Raw genomic sequence first — 11,276 nt, forward strand, 5'->3', positions numbered from 1 at the left:
ACAGTTATTTATAGAGCCGAAAAATATAAGATTCATGAATTTTTTTTTTTTTGTTTTTTTGTGACGTTTTTAATAATCAATTTTGTCACTATTCATTAATTGTTTACTAATTCATGAACTATTTAGAATTCATTAAACCATGAACTATAAATTTAAGTGTTAAAATAATTAGATATGCTCATTCATTATCTTCAGGTATGGGCTGCTTAAAAATGTCAAACTACACGAAATGTCAAACTCACACAGACGCCATGTCTACTTTAATTCGTATTTTGCAGATTTTTCGTTAATACTTTCTTTCTTTCAACGTCGTCTGACCAGTGAAGACGTGCGTAAATATCTAAAGAATGGTAAGATATAAAAAGTGTTTGAAAGATAAATTTATATTAAATAGTTGTTAAATTATGTGATGGGAAAACTTTCTTATTGCATTTAATAATTATTTAATTGGTAGATTATATGAAGATATTAAGTGTATAAATATTTATCAATTCAGGTGATTGTAAATTTTTTCCAACACGTGTAATCGCCATTTTGTTTCCGCCTATAACCTCATTTTTTTTTTTTTTTAGTTTAAAGTGAAATAGTCAGATTATTGTAAAATACAGTCATAAAATTTAAAATCATCTGCACTTGAGATTTAATTTAATTTCAAGATATTTACAAAAAATTAACATTGTTTTTTTTTACAGTCTCATCGTAAATTCTCCGCGCCACGCCATGGCTCCATGGCTTTCTACCCCAAGAAGCGCTCACGTCGCCATCGTGGTAAGGTTAAGGCTTTCCCTAAAGATGATGCATCCAAGCCAGTACATTTAACTTGCTTTGTGGGCTACAAAGCCGGTATGACACATGTTGTGCGTGAAGCAGATCGTCCTGGTTCAAGTAAGTTTTCTACGTCGATGTTAAAAAAGATATTCTATTATAATTTAATGATGAGAGAAAGTTTGAAAATGTTTATGGTTATTTAAATGAACAACCATGATTTTAAAACAACTAGGGCGGACTGATTATTATAATAAAATAATTTAATTTAAACATGTGTGTGGACCACGTGCTAATCTGCTCTCTTCTTTTTTTTTTTTGTGTTACTTTGCAGAGATTAACAAGAAGGAGGTCGTTGAAGCTGTTACCGTTTTGGAAACACCACCAATGATTGTTGTTGGTGCTGTTGGTTACATTGAAACACCTTTCGGCTTACGTGCCTTGGTTAATGTTTGGGCACAGCATTTGTCCGAAGAGTGCCGTCGTCGTTTCTACAAGAACTGGTAAGTTTGCTTTAATTAATTATTAAGCCACCATTTGTATTCTTTGTGTGCCTTGAAAACTACTTAGCGCTTTTAGATTTAAATTTGTATACGATTTTGGATGATGATAGATGGTATCAGAAATACTAGTGTAGATAAAAAATTATTACCATCTGCCTGCCTTCCTTCTGATTAAAATCAGTATACAAAATTTTAAGTTTTCAAAGCATTTACATTTATTTTTTGTTTTATAAATTATTGTACACTTAATTAAACTTAAAATATAATCATAAAGTTCTTCGATCAGTCTTCTGAGAGAACTTTCAAAATATTTCATTGTCGTGTGAGCATAGAAATTTGTTAAATTAAATTCTTTAATGAGTTTAAACTTTGGCGAATTTTCTGTATCAGTACCGTGAGCACGGCATGGAAGATTTAATCTCCGCTCGCTTGAAATTGCGATGAGGTTTGCTTCCTTTGCTTTCTTTTATTTCAAAAGCAAGTTATCGCCGCGTCTACCTAGCAAAAAGGCAAAGAAGTTGCGTGTCGGGCATACACCAATGGAGCTTATGTTCATCGCACATTAGAAAATTTAAGTTGAAAGTCACATGAGGATTTGCTGTTAAATTGTCTGCTCTGCGTCTCACATAAAAATCATATTAAGAATTCTCTTTGAAATCGCTATTGTGCAGGTACAAATCCAAGAAGAAGGCCCACACCAAGGCCAGCAAGAAATGGACTGACGAATTGGGCAAGAAGAGCATTGAAAACGATTTCCGTAAGATGCTCCGCTACTGCAAAGTCATCCGCGTCATTGCTCATTCTCAGGTAAGCATGCATATTCATAATAATTATATTAATTTAGGAATTTAAAAAATGCGACGTCCTTGGTACATTTGCACTTGGCGTGCCTGTTTGTTTTCGGATGAGCATAGTGTGCCTTGAGCGAGTGTGCCTAAAAAGCGGTTGGGCTGTGTTTTCAATGCACTGTAAAAACTGCAACGTCGCAGAAGAAATTGCCCTTCGGGTGGCTTATCTTGATATATTCCACTAACTGTGCGTAGTCGTTTAGGCCTTGATCGCGCAGTTAAACCATATCACGAACAGTCTCTACAATTTAACTAAAATATGTCTGAATCTTTGTCACTTGCTTCTATAATTAATTTTGTATTTTTTTTTTTTGTATAGATTCGTTTGATTAAACAACGCCAAAAGAAGGCACACATCATGGAAATTCAATTGAACGGTGGTTCAATTGAAGATAAAGTGAAATGGGTTAAAGAACATTTGGAAAAGCCCATCTTAGTCAGCAATGTCTTTGGACAAGATGAAATGATCGATTGCATTGGTGTCACCAAGGGTAAAGGTTTCAAGGGTGTAACCGCACGTTGGCATACAAAGAAATTGCCACGCAAGACGCACAAGGGTTTGCGTAAGGTTGCCTGTATTGGTGCCTGGCATCCATCTCGTGTGTCCTTCACCGTTGCACGTGCCGGTCAGAAGGGTTACCATCATCGTACAGAAATCAACAAGAAGATCTACCGTATTGGTGCTGGCATACACACCAAGGATGGCAAAGTAAGTTAAAATTCCACGTTAATAGAAAAAAATTTTTGGGATTTAGTTGATGATAAATCATTTAAGAGCCAAAAACTTAATTTTTTTGACTACCACGTGATAACAAAATGATAGGACTGAATATAAATTATTTAAATAAATTTAAATAAAATATTTAAACAGTTTCAATAATATTAAATGTAATTTATTAATTGCAGGTTATCAAGAACAATGCCTCCACTGAGTACGATTTAACTGACAAGAGCATTACACCCATGGGTGGTTTCCCACATTACGGTGAAGTCAACAATGATTTCGTTATGCTTAAGGGATGCTGTATTGGCTCAAAGAAACGTGTGATCACCTTGCGTAAATCTTTGTTGAAACATACCAAGCGTTCTGCTTTGGAAAATATCAAACTCAAGTTCATCGATACTTCATCTAAAATGGGTCATGGTCGCTTCCAAACACCAGCCGATAAGTTGGCATTCATGGGTCCACTTAAGAAGGATCGTGTTAAGGAAGAAGCCGCTGCAGCTGATTCTGCTACCCCAGCTGCCGCAACCACTTCTGCTTAAGCGGTTTACGTTTACTATAAGCGTATATTTTAAGCAATGTACAAGATTTACTGTGTTTTAAATATAGTAAAACAAAAAATAAATTATTTTTTTTTAACTAATACTTATACTTTTTAAAATGAAAGGAAAATAATTTTCGTTGTGCTATGCCATTTGTATGTAGCATAAGAAGACAATATTATAGATTATAGCAATGATGATAAACTTTCGTTTAGAAATAGTTTTTAGAGTAAACAGTTTAATACTTTGAAAAATTATACTAAGACGACAGTTTCAGGTACGATTACCTGTGAATGTTCGTTTTGGTGTGGATGCACCTTTATTGAAACTTTGACGTAAAGTCGATGTGATAATGAGGGGAGAACAATTGATTATAAATCAATATTTGATTATAAATTTGAATTCGGTTGTTTAGGTCGCTTTTTGATATTCTATAGCATCTTTTCGAAAATGATAGTAACTAAAAATTTCTAACTTAAAAAACCCATTGCAGCGTGATTTTGAAACTTCTGTCATTATTACATTTATGTTCCAAAGACAATAAAAAGTGTGTCTGGTTTTTATTTGATAGGTTCGAAAGCCGCCGTTTGATCAGCTAAAATCATCAAAAGATTACAGCCTTCATACCGTGAAGGTTTATTGTGCTGTGAATTCCGTTCTGATATTTTTCGAAAATTTTGGTTTGTTTTGAGAACTTTCAAGAAGTAAAGAACTGATAACTGAGCTAAGTAGCTTAATAACGATTAATTGGATTCAGTGTCTATAGTGTAAACTGACAATATATTTTGCTATGTTATGATGATTTTTGGAGTCTTGCCTTCCATTTTGAATATAATAATATTTTTTGTCTATCGTAATTAAGCTATTTTCATATGGGTGTTTTAAAATAGTCTGCCCTTAATGAATTCAAGCAATCACGATACAACGACATAATTAGCAGCAGCATCTGAAACAAGAGTATGGGATTGAATTCCAGTTAAGGACGAATTTTAAAAGTCATCAGGTGGTAACTTGATGACATGGTGCGCAATCGGGGACGGTGTAGTGACTTATGGGAGGGGTGCAAGACCGCGATATTGTTGTATTTCAGATAATGCTATTAATAAGGTGGCAACCTAAGTAGTGCGCAATTAAAAAAAAAACAATTATTAATTAATTTAATAAATTAGGTTTATTATGCAAAATAACGTTTTTAGTAATGTGATTGCCAATTGCTTAATGAAGCATATTAAATATTAGGTAAATTTTACATTAAGTGGTGCTATAGTATTAATATAGAAATATAACTACCCCATATGGCTCTTTAGGCCTTAGTCGGCGTGTGATAAAATTACATTAATTGAAATATATATTACAATATGGTAACTTAAGCTTGTTTCTATAAGAAACAAAAGCTTATAAATATATCTCTTAATAAAAAGCGAAAATAGACTTTCAGAACCGTACCATATTCTTCCTGTTAGATCTCAAGAACGACTTGGTCCAAACTGAGCAAGAAAAGTACCAATTAGCTGTTTTAACTAAAGCGGAACCTCTTCAGAACTATCAATGCTGACAAGTCACTGCATACTTGGAAGACATATTATGAGACTAGGTGTGCTTAGTATATTGACATTTGTCGTACTTGTGATGAATTCGTATTTCACCTTTGTCAGTGCCTATCTTTGGCCACAAAAAAATCTTAGTGGCATCTTTTCTTATCGAACTGATAGAGCTGTTATCCTGCAAAATTAGAGATTTTTACTTTCAGGGAGTCGTGTATTCAGCGTTGTTCATATGCTGACAACTGCGGTTCTTCTGGTCTATGTATGAATGACGCTAATCCATGCTATACAATCGGCCATTATTTGAGCTTAAGTGCGATTTGTTCTATAAGGCCGCTAATCTCCAATCTAACTTAACCATATGCTTTAATGCCCAGCTGTGAGAAAGAATATCGACAAATATTCCCACTATTGCTTGAATTCTTTTAAGTGTAAGTAAAGGATCATTTTTTTTTCAAGCAGCTGTGAAGCACTTGTTGATGTTATCAGTAGAAAAATTACTCTGTACACTAGAGTTTCTGACAACCCGCTGAAATTTAAATATCTTCTTTAGTATAATAATACTTTTCAATTTTTAGTGCAGGTATATTTATGTAAAAATATAAAAAAAGAAAATGAAAATTATATTGTTTTAAAATCAATTTATTTTATTTAAATATATTTTGTGTCATATCTTCTTAATATCACAGGCAATAGGATAACAAAGTTTACAATGATGTCATTTAAAGGTACATTTCGTTTAGCATGCATATCAGAGTGATATGCTCAACATGCGTATAAAATATATTTCTAGATCCTATTGTTTCGTAATAAATTTCATTCATATATTTTGTTTAAATTTATTTAATAAATACTTTAATTATAAAATAAATTATGCTATAAAAAATCCATGAGCTTCCATTTGTATGAGAGTGTTTCAGATTGCAACTGATTGAGTGAGGACTTTGGCTATATGTTAGATATTGGAGTTGAACTTGTCTGTGCTTTGTCTGAATATGCCAAGTTGACAAATAAACAATTCAATAAAATTAATGGAAGGATGTATGTACATTTTGAATTACTTTAAATTTTAAGTTGTTAAAAAAAGAGTTGCTAATCCAAAAATAAAGACCAATTAATTTGACAAATTAGTTCTGAAATAAAAGTAAAAATAATAAATAAATGAAATGAAATTAGGTTTAAGAAGTATGAATAAAATTAGAGAATTAAAAGTAAGAAATATAAAAATATAACAGTTAACAATAAATAACTAGTCACATATAAAAATAAATAAAATTATATAAGCTCTTAAAGCAAAAAAAAAAAAAATTAACTATGCTCTCAAAAGACTTTGGGATTTTTTTTATATAAAATATAAATAAATTCAATTAAGTGATTAATAAATAAATTAAATATAATTTGAATGCTAAAGTTATGCAAAATGCCATTACTCGTCTTTTTTCTCTTTTTTGAATAAGTATTCATTTGCCATGGTATAGCCCAGACCCAACGTCAGAGCGCCAACAACAGTGCCTTGTGCAGCCACACGCAACTGCATCAGGAAAACACTTGTGCTCATCGTGCCACGATTTTTGTATTTGTAAGCGCCGATGGCACCAGCTGCAACGAATCCAGCCAAACCTGCAAAGAAAATAATAAAAAAGTTAATATTAAAGAATAAAAATAAAGAAAAAAACACGAAAATAAAATCTCTTCAGGCGTTATTAGATACCGAAAAATATAAATGGATTGAAAACAAATATACTGTAATTCCTTAAAATTAACACTTACAGTTTTGACTAGAAGAAAGATATTTCTTGTGCCTTGCATATCTAGTATAATCTAGTACAGTAGACTATGTTGTCATTAGTGTTTCTCATATTTTCCCTATAGAGGCGGCTTTGTGACTAAAAATTCACCGAAGCTCAAATAATAGCCCATTGTGATATCACAAAATAGTGTTGTTTATACGTATACCAGTGGGATTCCCGAAAAAATCGTAGCGGTTAGCATAAAGAAATAGCTAACAAACACGTTTCCTTGATTCCAGTGAAAGTGAACAAACCAAATAAATCTTTAACTTGGCAAAGTCCGTAATTTTACAGGATGACTGTTCTGTCAGGTGAATAAATAACGAAACTCCAAATATTTTCTATTTATTCATGTGACTTTGTAGCTTTGTTAATGTGGCTTATGTTACACTAGCATGGACCATACTGCTGTACGAGATACACTGGAATAATATCGAAATTATTCAAAATTCAACGCTACGCATTTCAACTAGAAACCACCACACAAATAAACACCCAACTGTGAAGAAAAAGAGATCTCATTTGGAGTGAAGATCTCTCTCCTAGTTACATTTGTCTGCTTTTTCTTCGTATTATGAGTTTTGATAAGGGTTCATACCGAAGCAATGGTTTCGTCGAGGCCACGAAAGCACAACAAAAAGGTTTTCAACAGGCCAGTGTTGGAAAGAAAGTATTCTTTTACGAGTAGTAAGAACTGTGCTAGCTCCGTATATAACCATGTATAAAACAACGACTTATCACGCACAAATACGTATATTTCAAATATATGGACTAACTGTAGCGTTACTTATGACATTGTTCTTCTGTTCAAGTTTAATATATTCTATATAACAGTAGCGAGTTAATCGCTGAAGTGTGTAGATTATCGGGATAGCGTGAATTAGAGCTATTTACTACAAAAAAAAAACAAACATCTTTTGCATGATGTTGTTTGGGGCCACTAAAAGATATTGAAGAAACGTATTCATCATAGTGTTGTTCTATAAATAGTGTCACTAAAAATACTTGTTTTCAATTAAATAAACCTACTAGTAGGAACAAATGCGACAGTTCAAACTTCACTATTTCATCATAAAAAAAAAAACAAAGCATATACAATGGTATTTATCAACTTTACTATATAATAAAGAAAATATAAGTTAGCGGATTTAAACTCGTTAGTTTAAACCTCAGAATAATCTTTAAAATATTCCATTAAATTGATTAACACGTGTGTCGTGTGTCGTTTATCGTTTATATCTTAATTAAATCCAAAATTGAATGTTTCAAAACAACTCATTCCAATATAAATTATTTCGAACTATTAAAAGCTAATCAAAAACAAATAAAAGATGTTGCAATATCTCATCTTATTTCCAAGATTTAGTGGAGTTTTCCGTTAATGATGCAAGTCATCGCCTATTAAAGAGCGTTTTTGTGTATTTAAAATATATGAGAAACGCTAAACAAAAAAGAAAACAATAATTATTAATGATAATTAATCACATCTAAATTCTGCGGTATCAAGCACATACTGGTGCTACATACATTCGTCTCATAGCTTATCTATATACTACGTCAAAGTTTGCTGATGGCCAAAAACAAAAACAAAAAAAAAACAGACTTGTCTGCTTTGTTACTAAGTTAATTGTTATTAAATTTTTTTTTTATTTTTTGCTATCTAAACAAATACGCACGCGAAAATAAAATAACATTCAGTTGTATTAGCTATTCAAAACTTGGACTGCAGATACTTTCTCTAGTACAGAATATGGTGTTATTCTTTTAAATTGATTCATAACTCATGACTCATATTGGGGTAAGGTACTGAGGAAGATAGTACATAGTATAAAACATTTGGTTTCTTCAAGTTAACAGAATTATTTTCTTAAACAGACTGATCTTTGTCTGATTATGAATTACAAATGGAGTTTATTTTGAAATTTTTGATACATCCCATACTTAAGGCATATTTTCTAATAGGAAGAGAGGGACAAAAAAATAGTAAAGTCTAGTCATACGAATATTTTGCTGAAAAACAGAAACTACGTGCTTGGTTAAATGTTATATAATAAATTAAAAAGTACAAAGACAAAAATCCTATACATCATTGTTTATATAACCCTTATTATAATAACCCTTATTTTGTAGGATTATGTTTTTCTAGTCTCAAGAGTGGTTGAATCTACATTCTGGAGTACCTATAAAGCATGTAATCTATTTAGGTAAGGTTAGGTTGCATTGACATTATTGCATACCATTTGAGCCCAATTGAGCACAAACAATGGTTCTGATGCCACGGTTAAAAACGTTGTTTATACGTTAGACCAAGACGACTATAAAAAAAAATATAAAGATCATAGCGATCTGAGCATAGACAACGTCGAAAAAGACACGACTCCCCAATTTAAGTAAAAATGAATCAAACTAACAAGTCAATGAATTTAGCTGTGTACCTAATTTGGAATAACGATAGCTCTATTAGGTTGGTTAGAAAAGGGACCCAAAGATATTAAAGTTACTACTGGGTAAAGATAGGCATTTGCATCTGCATCTGCAAGGGAGGAAACTGTGAATGTGTTTGGATTACAAAACAATATTTATTTTTATTGCTTTTTCATGTAAAAAATACACTCTCTTTGTTCTGATAAACAATTACAGATATTTTTAAAGTTGGTTTTAGTCAATTTGTTTTTTTTATAACTGCTAATATTATATCATATCGTACTCTTAAAAGAAAGATCCGGGCGCTTGCTATAGTGGCAGCTCAGCAAGTATTCTTTCACTGTCCATAATTATCGATCTTTCGCTGTTTTACTAAACTTTCAGGGCTTTAAGCTAATTTCAATAATTATTGAATTATTTAGTAGTAATAAACTAGAAAATGAATAATCCATTAGTAGGTCCGTAGCCAGAAATTTACATCAGTATAAAAACTAAAAATTAAATTATTAAGCAGTCAAGATACATTAATACTGAATATAAATATATATATAACACTGATATATAGTTTTTGAATCATTTTGGAGGTTATATGATATTTAATATTTTTGAATTATTTCAAGACCAGTGATTATGGGATCGGTATTTGGCAATACTGGAAACAGTTGTATGGTCAGCCAAAAATTCAATTAATTAAAATATTATAAAAAGTATTTTTGTTGTTGCAGTTTTATTATAATTTTTTTTTTTATTATATATTATTTAATGTAATGTTCTAAATCAGGGCTGTCCAAAGTACGGCCCGCGACATGTTTTTACTACAATTACGCAAATTTTCTTTTGGTGTTATTTTATATTTTTGGTATATCAAATAAATGAATTTAAATTGATAAATTAATAAAACTAAATTTAACATTATAACCGTATTTATAATAACAACTATGAATGTATGTATTTGTTTCTGCGGCCTTCCAATCTGTACAGTAAATCTGAACAGTCCGGTTCTAAATAAAGACCTTTAAACTAAAATAGGGAAATTTATCATGTGAAACTTAAAATGTTAATATTATTTTTATTAATATTATTAAATCTTGTATCTCCTTTTACACTTTCTTTACCTAACCATATCCTTAGCCATATAGAAGTATTTGTATTTCGTTTCATATTATCTGCTATATAGGTTTAAATGGGTTGCCACAGGAAAAAAATCTACTAGAACTCTCTTGTAGTAGTAGTATGTTAGCTTTAATTTACTTCATTTCAAATATGTTCTATTACATAGATATTTATAACAATTATATTATATATATAAAGCTTACATCTATGGCATTTTCGCCGTCTGCCGAAAGTTTAGATTTCTCTTATAATTACTTATCTTAAAAGTTTCTTGTATTATCTCAAGATTCTTAGAGAAATTCTTTAGTTTTTAATTGGTTATTTATATATATTTTAAAATATTTATGAAAAATCCTAAGCATGAGTAGAGTATGATAGTATGTAAGTTGGTTAACTCTGTCTTGGTTTTATCTTGTCGCATGTTAAAAAAATATATATAATATGGGAGTAAATATTACTCCACTCCTGATTGATATATTAGAATATCTATTTCTTGTAGGTATTTAAAGAAATATTTTTTTTATTAAAAATTTACACACATGTAATAGTTATTATTAATTATAAATCTTATCAATTGCAATAGTTTTTGTTTATATAACGAAGGGACCTGAAAATCCATTTATTATATAATAATAGAAGTTAAATCGATGTTTTTTTATTATATCATAAACTCATCGAAAATGATAAAGATAAACTAGAAAATGCAATAAAATACGTTGACGATATTAAATAATAATGCTTTATGGACTACGTGCAATTTTCATAGCCAAGATAACGCACTACATGAAAATACAATTAACGCGAGTATTTTGAGTACATTTAAAGAAAAGTGTCTCGCAGAGGTTACATCATAATTTTATGAAGAAATGGTAGAGCTTAAATAATTAATAATTCTATCACTTGTCAAAAATTTAATAAAATTAAGTTTAATTTGTTAAAAAATATAATTATAAAATCCCTTTGAACTCTCAAAAATTATCAACTAATTGAACACGAGCATTGCCAAGGTCACAATTCACTACC

At 30.8% G+C, this 11,276-nt stretch overlaps 2 protein-coding genes and 1 non-coding gene across 4 annotated transcripts; 2 read left to right on the plus strand and 1 right to left on the minus strand.

Annotated features, from left to right (window-relative positions):
* Positions 1-244: 244 nt before the first annotated feature.
* LOC119684268 (60S ribosomal protein L3) lies at positions 245-3,485 on the plus strand. 2 transcript variants are annotated; one of them, XM_038098272.1, is made up of 6 exons: positions 256-350; positions 693-885; positions 1,100-1,268; positions 1,940-2,075; positions 2,436-2,825; positions 3,023-3,485. In XM_038098272.1, exons 1-6 carry the CDS (start codon positions 348-350, stop codon positions 3,380-3,382), a joined length of 1,251 nt encoding a protein of 416 aa, XP_037954200.1. In that variant the 5' UTR covers positions 256-347; the 3' UTR covers positions 3,383-3,485. The 2 variants fall into 2 exon arrangements, with proteins under 2 accessions (XP_037954202.1, XP_037954200.1); XM_038098274.1 differs by lacking the exons at positions 1,940-2,075; positions 2,436-2,825; positions 3,023-3,485 and adding an exon at positions 1,543-1,933 and having other exon boundaries at positions 245-350.
* LOC119686658 lies at positions 933-1,014 on the plus strand. The gene has a single exon (XR_005253055.1). It is a non-coding gene; the product is annotated as a small nucleolar RNA U43 (small nucleolar RNA).
* Positions 3,486-5,751: 2,266 nt separating the features above from the next.
* On the minus strand, positions 5,752-6,565 carry LOC119675837 (HIG1 domain family member 1A, mitochondrial-like; the record flags this gene model as incomplete). The annotated part of the gene is made up of 2 exons (XM_038087054.1): positions 5,752-6,059; positions 6,357-6,565. Coding segments are annotated over 2 exons (228 nt in total), but the record flags the coding sequence as incomplete, so codon positions are not given.
* Between the last annotated feature and the right edge of the window lie 4,711 nt (positions 6,566-11,276).

The sequence above is a fragment of the Teleopsis dalmanni genome, chromosome 2, assembly GCF_002237135.1.
Source record: "Teleopsis dalmanni isolate 2A chromosome 2, ASM223713v2, whole genome shotgun sequence".
In the NCBI taxonomy this organism is placed as follows: Eukaryota; Metazoa; Arthropoda; class Insecta; order Diptera; family Diopsidae; genus Teleopsis; species Teleopsis dalmanni.

What these genes read in the sequence shown, in the direction of transcription:
- LOC119684268 (XM_038098272.1), top strand. An exon ending in CGTCGTTTCTACAAGAACTG is followed by an intron (nt 1,269 to 1,939) that starts GTAAGTTTGCTT and finishes GCTATTGTGCAG; the next exon opens with GTACAAATCCAAGAAGAAGG. An exon ending in GCGTCATTGCTCATTCTCAG is followed by an intron (nt 2,076 to 2,435) that starts GTAAGCATGCAT and finishes TTTTTTGTATAG; the next exon opens with ATTCGTTTGATTAAACAACG.